General features: G+C 43.2%; 1 protein-coding gene across 2 annotated transcripts in view; it reads right to left on the reverse strand.

Annotated features, from left to right (window-relative positions):
- The window catches only part of PHLPP2 (PH domain and leucine rich repeat protein phosphatase 2), a 106,386-nt gene that overhangs the window by 20,365 nt on the left and 64,604 nt on the right, over positions 1 to 21,417 (reverse strand). Inside the window, exons 14-18 of one of the 2 annotated variants that reach the window (XM_085845182.1) lie at positions 19,246 to 19,362; positions 17,981 to 18,184; positions 3,947 to 4,193; positions 3,396 to 3,775; positions 3,086 to 3,248 (exon numbers count right to left, since the gene is read on the reverse strand). In XM_085845182.1, coding sequence (XP_085701308.1) covers positions 3,086 to 3,248; positions 3,396 to 3,775; positions 3,947 to 4,193; positions 17,981 to 18,184; positions 19,246 to 19,362 — 1,111 coding nt within the window. Of the gene's footprint in view, positions 1 to 3,085; positions 3,252 to 3,395; positions 3,776 to 3,946; positions 4,194 to 17,980; positions 18,185 to 19,245; positions 19,363 to 21,417 lie in introns of both variants that reach the window. The other variant, XM_085845181.1, reaches the window with a different exon arrangement.

The following is a 21,417-nucleotide window of genomic DNA, read 5'->3' on the forward strand; positions in this document are numbered from 1 at the left end:
TCCATTAAGCGACCCGTCGACTTCGGAGTTATCTGGAGTGACGACCTTCAATTGCGGTGTTCGGTGGGAGACGGCCCAACTGCTCCGTCTAGCGGTCGTCCTCGCCACCGAACCCGGCACCATAACAATATGTTCACCATCACCCATGTCGCTGTGTTGTAATAAATTTAAAAAGTAAACTCCTGTGTTTTAGTTTAATTTACACCATATTTATTTTATTTGCATGTTTATTTCAATGTTAACATGCTTGATATATATACACATTATATATAAAATTTTACATGCTATTACAATAGTAATGCGTTTATTTCTGGCTAATGTCACTCTTCCTCTTCGCATCTCCTCGCAGCCCAGGAACTGAAACCCCCTTTTCCCATTGGCTCTTGGTTTCCATGATCGCAGTTTCAACTATCGCGGAATTTTCAAGGAACCTCACCACCATGGTATTGGAGGGTTTCCCAGATAATTAAATTGAAATAAAATAATGATTTCAAAGGTCATATTTAAAAAAAAAAAAAAAAATCACCGAAGTTTAGCGCCGTTGATGTTAAATGTACCAATTTATGTGCGTCTTATACACCAAGTTACATGTACTGTATATAACATGTTCAAGTACTGTAAAACTTGAGATTTTGGAAGCAATAAGGCGAATTGTGTTCTCCTGTGTTCAAGTATACAATTAAATTTAAATAAAATAAAGATTTTAAAAGTTGTATTAAAAAAAAAATTAATTCCCGGAGTTTACTGCCGTTGACACAGTCTTATAGCGACCCTATCAAACACGTTACATTCGTTCTGCCTGTCTGTTATTTGTGTCCATGACAACATCATCAGAAACAGTAAGCTTCCTGTTTGGAATGATTTTCAAATTTTGTTTCACTGCCAGACAGGCTTAAATTTTTTTTTTAATCTCACTCCTCTCTGCACATGAGAGATCAGGACAAATTCAGAGCCAAAGTATTGCTAAACTACAGGTTTGTTTTTCGATTCCTGTTCAAAATATAACATTCAATTGAAATCAAGTCGTTCCTCGATCATAAACCGACGTTTGTGGATGGATGCACAGACCGAAGTGAACCAATTGCTTCACCCCGCTTTTCGTTTCACGTGTTAATAAGCATTTTGCGTCGGGATAGGCAGGTCTGCAATGGGGAACATTTAAAACGAGTCATGTGGATTGCAATGAAAATGTGTGCAAAATTATGCTGATAAAATAGATATTTGTGGCATATCGTTATCATAAGGGATTGCAATGAAAATGTGTGCAAAATTATGCTGACAAAATAGATCTATGTGGCATATCATCATCATAAGGTCTTGTTTTCTTTAAAAGTGAGGCTCACGGAAGAGCCTTATTGAAACAGAGTAGGACAAACATCAAGGGAATGAACGGACAAGGAGAGGAGAGCGAGGAGGGGTGGAAACAAACTAGAAAATACGAGAGAGTTCATAGAACACCTGACCTTGCACAGTCTTGAGAAACACAGGACATGGGAAGGGTTTTTCAACTCTTGCTTTGCACTTCCGAGCAAAATCTTTCCTAGTTTTGTTTGTGAACTTTGAATAACAGGTGTGATGGTGGTAACCATACAATAGGCGCCGCCATATTTGTCGGAATGCTGAATGACAGTCACTCTGACCTCAGGGCATGAAATGGCATAAATATAGTTCCGGTTGTGGGGGTAGATGGAGGAATTTCAAAGGAAAGTTAGGATTGAATAGAGTTGTTTGGTCCGTGGACATGTACGAGACATCTCGATGTAAATTAAGTAGGGAAACTGTGAGCTTAAGTGTTACGTGTCACCACATGGGGGGTGGTGCAGTGTTAATTAGATCAGGATTAAGACCAATTTCCCCCAGTATGTGATTGCCCCCTGTGACCTATTCCTACATTTTTGCATTTTCAGCCAGCCATGAAGGAGTTGCATTTTTATAACAACCACAACGATAACATCAAGCAAGCAAAACGTGCCGAGCAGGCAGAGGCCCTGCTTTTCCAGGTTTCATGCCAGCAAGCCAGGCCTCGGAGGTGGATGGTTGTTCGGCGCGACATCGAGGAGATCGGGAGCGAACACACGAGCTTGGTCTGAGGGACGCATACAGTCGAGAGAGGAATGTGGCTGGGACGGATGATCTCGCTTTGCTCTCCTGTCGGCACGACAAAATTGCTTTCCTTCGACGCGTGAAGAAGACGGCGCAATTCTCGGGTTCGTGCTGAAGGGAATTGGCTTGCATGGTGACGCTGACCATTGACTCTTGGTTCATGTATATCACTGAAGAGACGGCGCAATTCTGCAAAGCCACGGCGTCGGTGAGGACGATCGACACAAGAAGTTGCACGGCGGTCTCTGAGCCCTGTTGTTGAATATCGCCTCACAAATTGCCTGATGTACATTTCCCGCTGCGAGAGCACGGCTTGGCGCTATTGTGGACACATCGACACGTGCAGAACGAAGTGCCTCGATTCCAAGTTCCATAAAGACCATCTCTGGAGCAAGTTAAGTGCCAGAATAAAAGCTAACAGCTTTTCTCTTGTTTCCACTTGTCTGGATTAGAGTCTGTGTGTAGAAGTGCCTCGACTTTAGGCTTAGTTTACCTCGTCTTTTAAACTTCCTGTCCCAGTCGTACACCTGCTGCAACGATAAACATGCATGACCATATTGCATTTTTACTCTGCGATGTATTTCATTGGGATTCACACCCTCACTTCCCAAGAAATAGATGACAGAATGTTGCTCCTCCCTGGTGTATGCTTCTAAGGGAGACGCTATCTTGGAACTGCTCTACTGACGTCATACGCTCAATGTTGCCAGAACTAAAATGGGCAGAACATGATGACTCTTACCAAGAGATGTAACATATGTCTTTTACAATTACACACATTACATTCTCAAATTTATTTTAAGGTGCTTATCACCTGCCCCTCATAGGAACAATAACCAAATGAAAACAAAGAAATCTACATGTGCCATCTGCCCATTTTGCTACCCACCACGACACTGTTCCGACATGTTAGGTTAACCAGTTAAGCTGTTGAAAAAAGTACAATAAAAAACATTTGTTCATTATTTTGACAGCTCCTCACCTCAGGAATCCCAATAAGTGGAGGTTGCTCATCTGACACTGTGGACCCAACTTCACTGCTGACCTCTGACCCGGCAACTTCACTGCCAACCTCAGATCCAGCAACCTCACTGCTGATCTCGCTACTGAGCTCAGAGAGTGCACCACTGCTACTGCTTCCTGCCCTACTGCATGATATGAAAAGAATCAAGAGCAGATGAGATGCATGTTATTGTCGCTCAAATTGAAGAACAGCAAATTACAAGGCTATTCAATCATAGCATGATTTAAAAAAGACCCCAAAATCAGGGAGTAGCCTTTGCTTGACATACCCAGCTGCAGCACCTGGGTCTGTTCCACCAGACCCCACTGCATTTGCTTCACACGTGCAACAAACAACAGCATCATCTTCATCAAATCGTGGGGGGTTTATTCGGATGACGATTACAGCAAGGTTCTCATGACATCCATAGCCCTGCGCCAGTGTCACAAGGCGTTTCGCCGCAGCAAGGGGATCCCCAACTAATCGTGCAGCCTGTACTGCCTCACTAGGCGAGAGGTACTGCGCGAGGGCACAGCTTCCAAGTACCAGCAGCTCGTCTTCGGGTATAAGGCGCACAGAGGTGACGTGTGGTCGGGGCAGCACAGATGGATACAGGAAAGAGCAGCCGGACAGTCGGGTATGTGTCGTAACACCACACACTTTGTTGTCCTGAAATGAATGATAGGCGAAAGTCACATTAATACAAGAAAGAGAACAAATAATGGAATATGAGACAGAGCAGGTGATCTGAGAAAAGAAAAAGAGAGATAGATGAGAGATGATCGAGCAAACACAAGATGGCAAGGCGAAGGAGAGGAAATTCCTTGTGGTAAAACTCACTTCAGTGATGATGGTATTCAGCTGTTCAAGCCTCGTTCTTTCCTCCAGGCAATCATTCAGCACAAAGTGTCTGTTTAGCCGTACTACTCGCCCAGCTCGACACAACCACGCCACACAACCACCCACATTCCCCATAGTGAGGGTGAGGCGAGGGATCATGCCTGTGAGGCTGCTTTCATAAACTTCCCAATGGATATGACACAGAACTGCAGAAGCACCCAGTTTCTGACCTACAGTGCCAAGTTTCCTGTCAGAGAACAATAGCCATGGCAAGACAAAATAAAGCAAAGTGTAATAATGCTACAGATTAAAAAATGTCAGGAAAGAAAATACATTGAAGTGCTTTGTGACATTTATCTATATATTACTAAAACTCTCATCTTGCACATGTCTATGTACGTGTATATATATATATATATATATATATATATATATATATATATATATATATATATATATATATATATATATATATATATATATATATATATATATATGTATATGCATATGTACATGTACATGTATGTATGTATGTATGTTCCAGAAATACAGTTAAAACAGTACACGATAGCACAAAAATTTTAGGGACACCTTACTCACCATTTGCCTGCAGTGTGCAGTATCAAGTTTCGTTAAAATCGGGAAACAAAAAAATTATTAAAACATCAATTCCTGATTCAGTCAAGTACTCTTCGGGAGAATTTGATCAATGCAAACAACCTCAGCGGTATAGTTCGCTGGAGCTATCTTTTTTCTTGAAATGATTTATTTTAAAATCTCAAACATTGAGAATCGACAAAGAACGATATATGTTTAAGCATAAAATAAACATCGCCATTTTGTTCTAATACTTCCGTGTTCATTAATAAATAAAATTGGGCTTAGAAGATTACGCACAATAATTTCTTCGACTTTTTCTCCGTTTTTTTTTTCATATTGACGTACAATATCAAGTTTCGTTCAAATTGGGCAACGAAAAAAATTATTTTAAAAAATCAATTACCGATTCAGTCAAGTACTCTTCGGGATTATTTGATCAATGCAAACAACCTCAGCGGTATAGTTTGCTGGAGCTATCTTTTTTTTTCTTGAAATGATTTTTTTTTTTTTTTTCATCAACCGCTGTCACAACGGGAACCCAACAGGTTCACGGGTCGTCTCGTTTGATATAATCGTCTGCATCGTGAGAAGTGAAATAGCAGACAGAGAGCGAGATGCTTCACAAGCAGGGAGCGTTCAATCGAGATGAAAGGGTTCAAGAGAATGGACTTCTCCTGCATACTTTTTCCGAGGACCTTCACTGTACTTAAGGAATTCTTCAATTCACCTGCATACCTGCTGTCCTCTCAATAATCTGCACCAAAATCTGGGTATTTTTTCCCCAAGCAATTACTTCTGGAATTTGAGACTCTTTCCCATGAATATATTTTGGTATTTTACTCTTCTCCAAGAATAAATTTACATATCTCACTCTTCCCAATAAATACATTTCAGGATAAAAGACTTACATATTAATAATATAATTTTTGGTATTTCAGACTCTTCCCCATTAATTTCTTTGTCTGATTAAAGTTCATAGGATTTAGTGTTGTGGGTAGGCAGGATGGCTGAGAGATGATCGAGCAAACACAAAGTATACACACTCGCCTCTAAGCTGTCTTGCCTGGGTTCGAATCCTGACCAATATATAAGCTGTCATCCCAGTGTTTCACGGGCAGGGTGATTCATCAAAGTGTGCTGTCTCTCGGATGGGTGTTAAACTGGGCATTCCGTCTGCTGGCATTCATTGGTGGACGTTAAAGATCCCACGGTGTCCTTTGCAAAGAGTCGGCGAGCTATCACCGGCCCCATGAACAAATTACATATTCCTGCCCCAACTACTTGGTCGAACGTCAGACAGAGCCAGCCGGTTTGTGAAAGACTAGGGAACAAGCTTTCCCTGGCCAAGCCCACAAGTGAGAATAATAGTGGAAGAGGAAGAAGAAGAAGAGGAAGAAGGAGGATTTAGCATTGTAGAGATGAGATAATCATATGCAGATGACTGATGCGAAATGTCATCGTGAAAACGTGTGCAAAATTTTGCCCTTTATTAATTTTTTTCCAACTGAATTAGAGAATTTTCACACAACTTGGGAAGCATTTTTGACTTATTGTGTTGTTGATATAATCTGGTGGATATACGCATATTTGGGGCAGAATTGTGCATATCGTGCTATAAACATGAAACTTGGCACAATTGTTCCCTATGGTCATATAAATCCATCCATTGGGACCATACTCTATACAGAGCGTTGGTGCTGCCGAAGCAGTCTCATGAGCTATTGGGCACAATCCTGGACGGGTCGCCACTCTGACGCAGGAGTAAGTTTCTCAATTCTGTCGTATTTCAAATCTTTAGTGAGTATCTCAAAGATCTCGCGAGTTTCTCAAATCTCTCGTGAGTATTTCAACATTTCAGATATGGAGCCACTTGGGCAAACTACTTCATCCATTTTGAAAGTGGTAATACGATGTATGGTGATTGCCTATAAAGAGCCAGCTTTCAACTTTATTGGCTCAGATGCAACATGTTCTCTGGTAATTTTTGACATCTACCAATATAAAATACAGTGTGTATTTGTATTTGTCTGTCCCCCTTCATAAGGACGATTTAAGAAGGGGTTTAAAGGCCACCATTTTAACACGACTGTGTGTTCACTACAGTCTTTTTTCATGATACAAAAAATAAAAATAAAACTCAAAAACATTTTTCATTAAAGAGTAATGACGTCTCTTACATCAGAAATGTAGACGGTGACTTGCAACCGGCCCTCAAGGGCGGTGTACAGAAGCTTAAAAAAATAAAATAAATACAAGGCACAGGGAGGTGAAATTGGCTGCACATGATGTGCAATGCACGCAGAGTAAAACGGGTGTTCATTTGCATCCCAAGGATGTCTAGTAAATAAAGAAGATATAAGCACACCTGACGCTAGGTCGAGGCTTCAGACTGTCACGTTCACGAGGCTGTACCATCGAAACGAAATGTCCCAGAAGATTAAAAAAAAAATAGGATCACATTCGCATGTGTAGTGTTTTTAAATTAATGCTTTTTCTTGCTACGAAACATGACATCTTCCAGTCTCTGAATATTTCGAATAAAATAATTCCAGTCCGTCATTTTTGGCGGGCTTTTATACTAGTATGTATACATTAGCATGAAATCACTTGTATGCTTTCATGCACGTGATATTGTTACAGATTTGGAAGCCTCTTGCACACAGTCAGCAGTCCCATAGTTCAGTTATTTCAATAAGTATATGTGGATAGTGAGAACCCTCCCCTATGTTTAATGGGTTGATAAGTGTCCATGCGCTGCGGGTTTCTTTCTACATCTTTAAATCTTCCTCCCAAACCACAAACTCTTCATTCTCGCACCATCGCCCACATGCAACGTGTCATGTACAGGGGTGAGGTTCCCTCCGCCCACCGTGAGCTCGTCCAATCGACAGAGGCTGGCACGACAGCCGACCCGAGATCCCCCCGCCCCGCTACAAGGGTGGATGGGGAATAGGGTGCTCCCCTGGTTGTTCCGTCTGGGTTCACAGACACGTACGGGGGAGGGTGGCCGTTGCCCCCTCCCACTGGACCTCCTCCAATCACAATAGCCACTATTTCCCCCCACCGAACCAATCAGGAGGCTCATCACCTCAGTGCCGGCTCCGCCCCCGCAAGGTGGAATGTTCCTCTCGTCCAATGAGGGGAGGCCACTGATCGCCCGATAACCCCTCGTCCAATCCGGAGGCTCATCGCCTCAGAGCGGATCCCTCCACCCCACACTGGAGGAGGGATAAGGAAGATTGCGAGCTGTCTCCGGGGTACTCGCTTCGTTGGTGGAGTGTCTGGTTCGGGGGTTCTTTCGGTGGTCTTCTTTTTGGTGGTTCTGTGGTCCTGTGCTTGGCGGTTCGCTCGACGTGGCTGGGACTCATCTTGGTTTGCCCGACACGGCTGGTCTCATCCTGGTTCGCTCGACGCGGCTGGTCTCATCCTGGTTCGCTCGTTTCGGCCAAACCACACGAGGTGGCCAGGTACCCGGCCAGACTCTGACCCTCAGCTCACCTTCCCTCCGAGCTGAAGGGTCAAATAAAAGCCAATCGGCCCCATTTCTATTTGGGTGTGTGTGTCTGTCTGTGGCCCGTCTTTAAGTAGAATTGTTAAGTGCTTTTGCTCACTGTACATTGCCCGCATTATTTTATTGTCGTGATAACTCTGCTCTTTGTCTCCCTCTCCTTATTATAAATAAACCCTCTTGTTAAATGTTCCAGTCCGTTGCCTGTCATTTCTTCCATTGGCCCAGTATGGTTCGGTCTTGATAAGTAACAAGGCCGTTTGTACCATAAGTTGTCATTGGGACCGGCACGGCTCTGGTAATTCCCGCTCGGTTACGCCGGACCCGAGTTGGTACATGCGACTCGGTTCGGACAAAGTCGGCCGAGGGTGTGGCTTCCCCGGTAATGAGACCGCGTGGTTATTTAGCTATATTGGAGATCTGGACAATTAACCCTCTGCCACGTGGTCCAATTATTGGCGACCACGGTCCTTTAAGTGACGCGCCGACTCTGGAGTTATCCGGGGTGACGACCTTTAATTCCGGGTGTTCTGTGGGAGATGGCCCTATTGCTCCATCTAGCGGTCGTTTCTTGCCCCCGAACCCCGGCCCACAACAATATGACATAATTACTACGTCCCTCGCACAATGTAAGAGCATACTGTTGATTTGAGGTCGTTCTGCCACAACCGCTGCTGACATGAACAACATATGATAACTGCCACAATTTCAATTGCATCCTCTTCAAGTTGTGGAGAACAATGGAAACCCCTTTTGTGAGCTCAGTGCTAATCTCATTTGTTTGTATTCATAACAAGGATATTACAGATGAGTCGGTTAGGACAGTTGATGCAGTGGAGCAGATTGGCAAATCTCAGTAGCAGTCCTTCGTAAAAGTAAGGCTTGTTGAATGCTCCATTCCCCTGTCTGATTCCATCAAGAAAAATAAGTTACCTCTGATGTCTCGCCCATCTAATAACCCAGCAATGAAGTCATGCGTGCAAATAGCCAGTCTCAAGAGTGATTATAATCTCTCTCTTTTCAAGATTTTACATTGCATGCCAGACACGAGATGGCAATTTCAAAGATTTATTCATGTTCGAGAACCAGCCATGTCCACCTTCAATATTTCATCTAGGAAAAATAAGGACATGTGCTGAGGCCGATTTGTTGCAATGCCTGGAAGATTTGGCCATGCCTACCAAGGAGTCCCTTTCCAGAGTACCATGACTTTCGATGGAGCTGCTATTGTGAATACGCTCAAACCAGTCACCGCTTGAACATTTGGCATCGATGCAGCTGAAGTGTTCTTACCATAATATCCAGGGGCAACTGCAACATGTTGAAAAGAGACGAAACGTCGTCTGGGATGTCTACCAGAAAGATTCATCGAAGGCAGCCACACGAGAGAAGTGTGGAAAAGGAACGAGAAGAAAAGTGGAATCCAACACCCAGTCCCTGGAAATTGGCTGCAATTGGCTGTGCAGTATAATCATAGAGAGTGATAAGCAGATAATCGCCACATGTGAGGGATAGAGTTATTTGTTCTACACTCTCTGACATGTCAGGTTTACAGTCCTGTCGCATGAGGAAGCTGACAGTCGGATGATTCTGCATATATTGGATGCTGCCAAAAGTGTTAGTGCATTTGTCAGAATATTATTTTGAGGACAGTTGACACAGGTATTTACTTAAGCCATAGAAGCTGTCAACCAACTGAACATCCAAGAGGTCAAGCTAGTGTGTGGGGTTTTCGAAGCACTGTCGTTTCCTTGCAGTACATGAAATGACAGCAGCTCTTGAGCCTGATAGGTCGAGGTGCCTTCCTGTCTTCCACAGCTTTGCAGGATGTGACACAGTTTCTTCATTCAATGGTATTGGTAAAAAGACTGCTCGGAATGTTTGGCAAACTTATGATGATGCAACAAAGGCCTTCAAATCTCTTTCAAGTGCTCCTGAGAAGATTTTATCTGAAGATCGAGCTATCATAGAGCATTTCACTGTGCTTATGTACAACAGAGGCTGTTTATGGTGCCAGACAGCAACTCTCCACACGGAAAGGCAGAACCATTGGCAACAAACCCCCAACCAAATCAGCATTGTTGCAGCGTACTAGGAGGGAAGCATATCAAGGACATATCTGGGGTCAATGTTTCCTTCTCTCACCAGAACTGCCGAGAACCAAGTGAATGAGAATGGGTGAAGAACTCGGAGGGACTACGGGAACCTTTGTGGACCACCCTTCCTGAGGCTGCAAAATCATGCCGTGAATTGCTTCATTGTGGGTATACCAAAGGATGCGCAGGTCGTTGTAATTGTTTTCGGACTTCCCTCAAGTGCGCAGCTCTATGCAAATGTTCTGGAGATTGTGAGAATGAATAGACTGCACAACACAATGAACACACTACTAGTATGAGCCAGAATTGTGGGACTGAATGTGAAGCGAGGTAGAAGTTAATTTGTAGCAGTATGTCGTTTTATTATTTAAAGTGAGAAATATGGATAATTAATTAAAGATGTTCAGTTTAGTTGCCTATATGTGTCAGTTATTCTGCTGAGAATTAGTAATAGGTCAACTTTTATGCCGACAATGACCAACAGTAAGTTGAAAAAAAAAAAAAATCAGAAAAGTGGCGGCCATTTTGAAAAAGCAACGTACTGTTTGGGGTGTATTCTGATGTGTGTCGATATCCAAATATTCTTTGTATGTAATAAACTACCATTCTGCCAAATTTCATGTTTGTAGCATGATGTGCACAATTTTTCTTGTATTCACCAGACTAATATGCAAACAAATAAATAGCCAGACAGACAAAACTGACCAAGATAGTGAGATTGCTATTGGAGAAGTCTCACAAAAATTGTTGTACAAAAAATAAATAATTTATACGAGATTAATCAATCGACAGTGTAGGATGAAGTCGACCGGCTTTATCACAGCCACTTCGGTAGTAACACCAGGCTGAGCCGCTTTAGTTTTGCATCCCACTGAAAGGCCGGACCTACATCCGGATTTTAACCAACATCTAATCTGCTTGTTCTTGTCGCATACCCAACTCATCCACCAAGTTTTGTCGTACAAGTCCATAACTTTTTGAGATATCATGCTATATATCGTTTTGCCCCATCATCAATGGTGAAAAATCACTTGAAAAAATTCTCGGATCCAGATCTTCACCAAAATTGATTTGATTCGCCCCTGTCACACAATCAACATATCCACCAAATTTCATCCGAATCCATCTACAACTTTTTTGAGATATCCTGCACACAAACAGACAGATAGGGGTGAAAACATATCCTTCATCCACCTTCAGTGGTGGAGGTAATAAAATGAAAATTATTATACAACAGACTATTAAGATGGAGATAGTCGCACAGCTGCATCAAGAAAGACTGAGATTGGATTTGGCTGGAATGAAACCATGGTGCTCAAATCGCAAAACGGAATGGAAAATGCACAAGATATCACCTCCTATAAAGTAAATATCAAACCAAGGCACGAGCCACCAAATGTATGTTATTCCACTGAAAACTGTTTGGTTTAACAAACTGTTTGTTTGGTAACAGACCTGTATACACAGGATGTCCCACATAGATAAGAAAATATACGAATCAAGGGTGTTTAGCATTTGTTGTGCTTGTATAAGGCGATTTCAAAGCTTGGAAGTTCATGCAACTCCACCATATTCTTGGACAACTTCGTATACATGATCGAGGAAAGTCAGAAAGAGTATTTTGTCAAATTTACTCAGAATAAAATTACCCCCGTGTGGGGGTGACGGTAATCTCTATAATACCACAAGTTCTCAATGTTCAGTTATGACTGAAGACTACTGCGCAGTTTGGTTAAAGATGACTCGGCATTTTGGCGCACGCGCGCACGAAATTACATTTTGAAAATAAATGCAGACGTTTACATTTCAGGTTTTGAAACTTTTGCACCTTGGGTGGAAAATGTATAAATATACAGGTCAGCTGCTATGCAATGACACCATTCACTAACTTTTACCATGCCCAGTAGAGAATACATAGCCTCCTGAAGGTAGGGCAGTTTTTGCAAACTTTGAAGTCACGTGACGCGAAAACTAAAGCGAAATTCGAAAATCCGTCCCGACCAAATTTAGATATTGTCCCATACATTCATATGCTACAATCAAATTCAAGATCGCTTGAGAAATGGCTGAGGAGATAGAATTTGAAAATCGTCATTTTCGCAACTTCAAAGGCCTCGTGACCTTGACCTCGACCTTCGGTGACCTTGAAAGTCATACCATCGTGTACGTCTCATCGACCTCTATCAGGATCACTAATGACCCGATCTCCCGCTTCAACTTCATTGTGAACGGACGGACGGATGGATGGACGGATGGATCGAAGGACATCGACACCCATATTATTAGGTCATGCTCGAAGAGATGACCTAAAAAGGCTGGACATTTTCAGGAAAACAATCCAAAGGATATTCAATTGTACAGGGTCTTTGTCTCAGCACTGATCATCATTTAATGTCTTCAGCAAATGACACACAAGCAACATGATCCTCCTCGTACGCAGCAGAAAGAATTGTAAATTTTCCAAAAGCTTCAAGTGGTTCTGCAACCATCTCCTTCGTGTAGTTTGTTAGCCCTAGGCTTCCGCATTGGAAACGGTAAAGCCAAATTCTACAACCTCACGATGAATTCAGCAAATTGCATTTTTTTTTTGGGTTGGTGCAGACTCATTTCTGCCTGAAACAGTACTGAACAACCACTAATGGGTGGGTCTCGAGAAACCACGCTGGAATTATAATGGACCGCTTTGATCTGTGAATCATCACAAATCCATTTATCCACCTGCGAAACAGAGGAAAAACAAGCGAGAACGAGAAAGCATCTCAGAATGCAAAGCCAATCCACGTCGACTTTGCACTCAAACTAAACTTGATGAAAACAGCTAAAAATAATAATAAAAAAATTGTCAGTTTATGAATTAGTGCTCTCAATTCTCTCAGAATAAATGTTTGTTGAAAATTTGATGACAAAAGCTTGAATGGTTAAAAAAAAAAAGAAAAAAAGTTATGGCTCAGACAGACAGAGGCACACTGAAGCTCAAATGGTAAATAAATAAATACGGAAGCGATTAAATAAAAAAATAATAATAAAAAAACAGCCATCTCGAGTGGCGCAGCGGTGGACAGGCTAATAAAGTCTACTTGTACTCGTGGACTTTTCCCTTTGACATTTTGACCCCGAGTATTAATTATTCTGCCCCATATTCTCATAATTAAGGTTTGTTGAAAATTTGATGAAAAACAGCTCAAATGGTTGAAAAAAAAAGAAAGTTGCAACACAGGGACAGACACAGACGCGCACACATGCACAATATTACAAAACCCGTCCTTCCGTGCAGCACTGACTGCTTCCTACCTTGCTCCTCTCGAGTCAGTGAAAAACAAGGCCTTCTGCACGATTGGAATGTGGAAGCAGGATGTGGATTCCCAAAAAACGTCCGTCTCCCACCAATGGCAGGTTGGTATCGAAGCTAACATCTAGGCCTTGCTCCTCCGACCGCTGCCCTCCCCAAGCCACCCCAGATGACACACATTCCTTGAAAAACTCTCACTTGCTCACCCTCTCAAACTTCAGTCTTTTTCAAATGTGCTGCCCATTACCACAGTGTGCTCACCTACTGTATGCATAGCCACAATCTCTTCTGCACATACCAATTCTTTCCCATTCTCTTACTTTCCAGGACATTGTTACCAATGTTTGTGTTATTACCTCCATCATCAAAAGCTGGGTGGATAAAAACAAGGAATTGATTCGATTTTGGTAAAGATTTGGATCCAGATACTATATATATATTTTTTCAGTGATGGGGCCAAAGACGAAATACAACATATCTTCAAATATGAACGGATTATGACAAAACTTTGTGGATGAGTTGGTAGGTGACAACAAGAAGTTGATGAGATTTTGGTTCAGGTCGGAATGCAGAACTGGCCTATCAGTGGGATAGAGAATGTATAATATTCAGCCTGGAGGAGGTATGTGCTCTTCCGAGTGCCATTCTAATTCCTCCTTGTGTACGTCCAAGTCCTCCATACCATTTGCGAGTTTGTGAACTCGCTGTCCTTTGAGGTTCAGCTCCTCCATAAGCCTCAATTATGAGTCATTAAATGACCCTTGATGATTATGACCTTTTGATAAATGACCTTTTAATGACCCTTGAGTCATTAAAAAATTTTTTAAGCAGAACCGAACATTATGGTCAATTGTTTAAATCCATTGAATTTTATTGAAATTTGAATCTTTTTGTTAAGTTATTTAAAATAGAAGTTGCTTGTCGTTACCAGGGATAATTTGCATAAGTGTTGTTCATCAGTTTATTTAAGGTATATCAGGTATTTGCTTTAACCAGAATATACTTCTGGTATTAACGAAGTATGAGCGTTGCAACCAATTTTTATCCAGTGCATGACGACTGGGCAAAAAAGTGTCACTTCGCCTGTCTTGAACAATATCTTGAGTTGTATCCTCCAACTGCGACATCCCTTTATATCAGGTCAGGTCAGGTATGGGAGCATGCGCCGGAGCAGCGCGTCACTGTGTCCACTTTCCGCCAATACTCCAGGGGCCTCCGTCTGGCCTTCCGCCAGGCAGATGCCTGGCCCATCTCCATCTCCTTTAGATGCTGATCAACCTGCTGCAACCACGAGGAACGTGGTCGCCCATCGGCCTCCTCCACTCACGAGGCTTCCTCAATGAGAGAATCTGGTGAGCAGGATCAGAGTCAGGAAAACGAGCCACATGTCCATACAGCCGCAGCTGACGCTCACGGACTATACAGGTAACAAATCTCATTTGAGGGTCTCTCAGCAACCACTCATTTGACACAAAGTCCGACCAGCGATAGCCAAGAATTCTCCGAAGAGACCTGGTACCAAAGGAATTAAGTCTCTGTCTCAAATCCCTGGTCAGAGATCCAAGTCTCACATCTATAGAGCAAGACTGGAAGTACCAAGGACCTGAACACTCAGACTTTCGTCCTCCCGCACAGGTACCGGCAGCGCCACACCCCATGATCTAGTGAATCCATGACTCCCCAGGCCCGACCCAGACATCTATTCAACTCTGGCTCACAGCCAGCAGAGCTATGAATATCACTGCCAAGGTGAGTGAATCTCTCCTTGATCTCAAGATCCTCGCCACAAACAGGTACAGACAGGACAGCAGCATCCAAGATGTCATTGAAAGCCAGGATCTTAGTTTTGACCGAGGAAACCAGTAATCCCAGCGGCTCCGACTCCTCATTCAGCACCTCGTGGGCCCCCAAACGGATTTCGAGAGTCTCCGCAAAGATGACTACATCAGCTGCAAAATCAAGGTCAGAGATCTTGACACTCCCAAACGATGCACCGCATCTTGATCTCTCCGACATCCTCCAAAAGAATCCAGTCCATACAAGTGCTGAAAAGTATGTGGGCCAGTACACACCCCTGACAAACTCCAGTAACAACTGGAAATAAGTCAGATGGTATCACCACATCTTACAGCACTCTCAGTACTAGAGTATTGTTCAATCATCAAATTGATCAGTTTTGGTGGCACAACACAATCACCAAGAATCCTCCAGAGGGCATCCTGAGTCACTAAATCAAACACTTTATGGAGATCAACATAGGCTGCAAGCAGCCCCTGCTGAAACTCTCGTCTGTGTTCAGTGAGGACCCGAAGAGCAAGGATACAGTCAATCATTCTTTGGTGCAAAGCCTGACTGCTCTGGACGCTGGTGCTAAAGCAGATGGTGGCAAACCCAATCAAGAATTATCCGAGCAAAGACCTTGCTAGGCACTGAGAGCAGCGTCACCCCTCGGTAGTTGTTGCAATCTTGGCGATCACCCTGCCCTTTCCAGAGAGGGACAACAAGGCCCGTCTTCCAGTCAGTTGGGAGGATGCCTGTGTTCCAGGCAGAGTACAGAACTGCATGCAACGACGTGAGTACAGCATTTCCACCAGCCTTGAGAAGTTCAACATGGATGCCACAGATCCCTGGAGCTTTACCCCGTTTCAACCGGTTCACCGCAGCCTGTGTTTCCACAAATGAAGGTGGACCACAGTTGATTGGAAGGTCAGCAATAGGGATTGTAATACCCCTGACATCCAACTCAACAGATGGTGGATCAGCCTGGTACAACCGCTCAAAGTAACCGGGCCTTCACTTCGGACTCCTCTGTCAAGAGCCCACCACTCTCTACTCGAACTGCCGTACACTGAGGGATGGCCTTGGAGGAATGCAATGCACGAATTCCCCTGTAAGCAGGATGAGAATCACTTGATCACAGGTGATGCTCCACCCCCTCACACATAGGCCTCCTTGTCCACCCTTAGTGCACGTGCAGTTTTATGCCTCAGCTCCCTGAACAGCTCAGATTTGCCATTAGCCTGGCCCTGCGACTGGTCAATGGAATAAAGTGTCCCTTGAGAGACAAAATTTTTCTTCGCCCAACGGTGAGTTCCAAGACATCTACCGGCAACATCAAGAAAGATGGTCTTGAAGGCACTCCACAACTCTTCAGGATCCCCGAAAGCACCCAGACCCCCCAAATCTCCACTCAACCTGTTTGCAAACTCCTCAGCTACCCTCTCATCCTTAAGCTTGCCAACATCCAGCTAAGGCTGGGATGGTACCATTATCCTGGATTTAAGATGAAACTTCAGAATTGCTACAGCAAGCCTATGGTCAGTATTGAGGAACTGAGCACTCCGGATCATCCTCCAGCGACCATCAACGAGCACATGATCAATCTCCTTTGCCACACCGCCAACGTTGGAATACCAAGTCCAGCGATGAACTTGTGGGCGCTGAAACCATGAACTAGCCACCCTCAGTCCATGACTTGTTGCAAAGTCAAGGAACTTAGTGCTATTCTGGTTCATAGTTCCTGACCCATGGGGACTAACACATATCTCATAACCATCCCTATCAGTTCCAGTCGATGCAATGAAATCCCCCAAGACTGGAAGAGTATCTCGCCTGGGGCACTGATCAACCACAAACTCGAGCGTGGCATAGAATGCGTCCTTCACGGTGAGATCACTCGCCTCAGTCGGAGCATAAACAGAGATCAGGGAAATGACACCCAAGGAGTGACGAATCCTTAGTCTCATAATATGCTCATTGACTGGTGTTACCTCAATTATCATTGGAGTCAGCCTATTGTACACAGCTACAGCAACTCCTTGGGCATGGCAACCATCAGAGCGACCAGACCAATAGTACATGTAACCACCCACCATGATCTCGCCGCAATCCGGTCTCTGAACCTCATAGAGTGCTGCAATACCGATCGATGTCCAAACGCTTCAGCTCAGATGATAACAGAGACAGGTGATCATCTTCTCTTTGGGATCGGACATTCCAGGCACCCACCCGAAGGGAATACCTCAGGTGAACCCAAGGAGACCGCCGTCTGGTGGACGACACCTCAGCACCACCCCGACACATATTACTGCAATCTGACCCGGGAATGTTACCCTGTGGTTTCCCTCCTATCATAAAAGATTTGGGGTCCCGTAGGCTTTTCCCCAATCCCATTATCTGGTGAGCTGCCCTACGAAGGGCAGCTGTACAGGAGGTACTCCTATGGAGTGGGTTTTCAGATTTTTTTTTCCTGCTTTTGGAATGTTTTGCAGAATGAAGGGTTTTACGGTGGCCGGAATGCAAATCCTGCCACCAACCTCCTCATAAAAAGTAACGAAACTGCAGGAGGATGTCCGCAGACACAGTTGGGCACTAGATATGGATGGCCGTTGCATCACAAGGAGCTCCTCCACCCTTTGATATCCATAAGTTAAAAACCAAAGATTGCAATGATTTCTGGGATTGCCTTCATAAATTTACTCTGAAAAGATGGTCAACTTTACCATTTTGCTCATTTTCTCAACATCCATTCAGGAACATACTTGTGTGTGTCCAAGAAAGCATGGCATATATGCTCCTCGGGTGCTGCTGTGGGCGAGCGTTGGATCTCTTCCCAGAGAACATCTCCCATTGTGCACTGCATCAGTCGTGGCACTTCCACATTCCTCTCACCATCAAAAACACCGAAGAGGGCACTTCGTCCACCCTCCCCAAACTCAGCACATGCCAGAGATGAAACACACAGCCTTGGGAGGAGCACATTGGTAGAGATGCACAACATATTAGGCTAGATAAAGCCGACCAATTATCTGGTAAGGAGTAGGATCACGGGAAATTAACGTAAAGATTTTTGTATAATATTGTGGACCTCAATTTAAGTTCGTTTAGTGATAGAAGAAGTTGATGAAAGTTGCGATTCATCCGGGAACACAAGAAGAAGAGCTTAAATCTAACACTGGACTGTAGTTCGACTCATTCCTGAGAATGAGGAGTTCAAATCAAGGTCGAACAACCGTCATCAAACCGAAGAAGCCAAGACGGCTCTTTCAGAGTCTTTCAATCTCATATGCTCAAGCACTAGTTAGTGGAAAGGATTGAAAAGCCCGACAATGTTTTAAAACCTTCCTCCCTAGCCTAGCGCTCATTCATTACACTATGGATGTGCCCTGAATTGACACAGCCATCCTTTGCAAAGTTTACATCCAGTTTTCATTCACCAATCCCCCTCATATTTTCAAACAGAAAGAAATCTGTTTTTCATGTCTCTCAAAGCTCGACCATACTTTACTTGCCCCTCGCATTGAACCCATCGCTTTGCTGACGGTAGTTGAACAACTTAACTTGTACTGTGCTGTATATGTTACAATACAGTAATATAGCTTATTGATGGTCAATATTTGCCATTTTTTAATTCCAGAAACACTTCGTTTATTGCTAACAACCCAGCATGAATTTTAGTAGCACGCACACTTATCCACCAAAAAACAGGAAAACGTTTTATGTTCCCAGGAATCAGATGTGTTGCATCCTATTTTTTCTTTTTCCTTTTCCAAGTTTCAAAATGCAATTCACATCCAGTCATGAATAATACACTGCCGTAAAGGCCTGGCGTAGCACTGGACGCAACGCCTTAATGACGTCCCAGCAAAAAGAGCGTGCCTGACAAAGAGATGGACGCATGGAGAAGTCCGGGTATTTCAATATATAGACGATGCGATAAATACGCCCCGGCGTGCTCTGCAGTGGAGTGTACAAGTACAGGATACAAAAAGATGCAACATTCGTTCCACCCCATCAAAGCACTCACTTCTTCCGCTGCCCCTGGGATTCGGCGACTCCACACGTCCAAACAGATTCCAGAACGTGTCCCTCGCCTCCAGAAGCTTGCTGATCACGAGGGTCGATCTTCAGACAAGGAATATGACTGCACAAACAGGGAGAATAACTAATAAATTGTTCCCTGCACCCTCCAAATCTTGCTTTCTCCCCCAAACAAGTACCGGTATATTTCATCCCTGCACAACACTCCAGTGTTTTGCCCAAAGAGATTCCCCACTTATCGCTCACTTAAAACAAAATCTATATATTTCTGGCAAATCATTTTTACCTTTTTTGTGCATTCAGAATGCTCTTTTCAAATCGAACAGGATTGGCCTCAAGAACATCGATCGCCTCCTCTCCTCTCCTCTGACCATACCCCTTTTGCCCGTTCGCGCTTTCCACCGCTCAACAGCCTTGACAGGCATCACTTCTTAATCCATTATTCCAAAACTATGTTCTCAAGTATAACTTTATGCCAACCTCCACGATTTCAACCCCCTGCACCAATTTGTCAAACCTTCGAGTCTGTTATCTGGACTTGAAGACCGAAACGGCCTTTACTTGTTTGTGCATAAATAACTTGTGTTCTTCAGGTTTTGTAAAAACACTGCATGGAAAAGCCACGTTCCAGTCTCTTCCGGAAGATAGCCTGCTCAATGACAGCACTTATAGCTGAATTAACTTCGGACAATAACCAGTGACTGCGCTGCCTTCTAATGACCTGGAGGCGAGAAGGCGGAATCACCATTGACCTCTACAAGCGAGCAAAGAATATTTCATCGGTGACCAACACGCTTGGATGACATTCCAACTGCATGGATTTTGATATTATGCCTTTTATGGTGACGTCAAGTTATGGTGTCAATTTGAAAACGTGACAATTTCAATCATTTGTGCTGCTTTTGCAGCAGAGTTCTTTTGCATGCGTGCAATCCCACGAATGTTAAAGAGGGGTTTCCCCCCCTCCCTTCATTCACTTGTGGGATGTGTGGGCATTGCTGCTCAAAGGTGCAATGTGTGTTTGTCTCCTTAATATACCCATCGAACCCCATTGGATCATGGGCCAAAGCCTGTTTTCTTGCTGAAATTTCGAGTTCCGTAGTCCTTGTCTTTGGAGTACCTAAGACCATGCTGAATATGTTGAATATGTGTATCTGAAGCAAAAAACCATGTTCCTCAGTCTGAAAATTGAGTGTCAATGAAAACTGGCCCAAATCATAGCAATGTATAAAAAAAAAAATGGTTGCTAAGGACCTGTTTTCCCTAGCAACTGTGACAACAGTGTCAACTAATCTGTCTATACTATAAGAGAGTCATGTGTATGTGTGTGTGTGTGCCACCATTTTACTCATTAATGGCTGAACGGATCTTTGTCAAACTTGAGGTTCGTCAGTGAGTGTCAGGAAGTGTTTTAGGCAAAACAAAGAAAAATACATCCGACATTTTTGAGAAAAAAACAATAATGTTCGATTTTGTTGGATTTATTTTTATTAATTTTTTTTAAATCACTCCATAGTGCTGAATCCTTTTTCATTAATGACAGTTATATTCACGTACACATACGTATAACTAAATACCAAACAATTACCAAACATTTAAACACAAATAAACCGAGCAAATAAACTGAACATCATCTTCTTGCTGAATGGCACCGTATCACAGTTGGCTGTACATATCCTTCTTCTTGAACAGCACCATATTTATAGATCGGGATCAAACTCAACTCAGAAACATTAACGGTACATTAACGAGCATCCATTGTTGTTGGAGGAGACAGACACACTGACTGACACACACAGACATTTGTTATTATAGATCGGTTAATGCTGTCTGTCCCACCCTGAAACACGGAAATTCTCCTCGGGAAGAGAATATTACGTAAACGTTGCTTCGAATTAATCTAAACCTACAGGAAAATTATAATTATTTTTCAATCAGACAAAAAAAATAAAAATAATTGAACCCAGGCGGTGTGGTGTTTCGGCAACAGCCTTAACCACTCAGAATTGGTTTTTTTTTCCGATTAAGAAATATATAACCTCTCATTTTTGAGCTTTCATCCCGTGCAAGAATAAAAGGCCTCTTACTCTTTTTTATATGGTGGTATTTTTAGCACGTGTGTCTGCTTGCAGACTTATACAAGCACGTTGGAGTTAAA

Source organism: Eptatretus burgeri, chromosome 11, assembly GCF_056783735.1.
Source record: "Eptatretus burgeri isolate ZD-2024b chromosome 11, Ebu_testis_v1, whole genome shotgun sequence".
Taxonomy (NCBI): domain Eukaryota; kingdom Metazoa; phylum Chordata; class Myxini; order Myxiniformes; family Myxinidae; genus Eptatretus; species Eptatretus burgeri.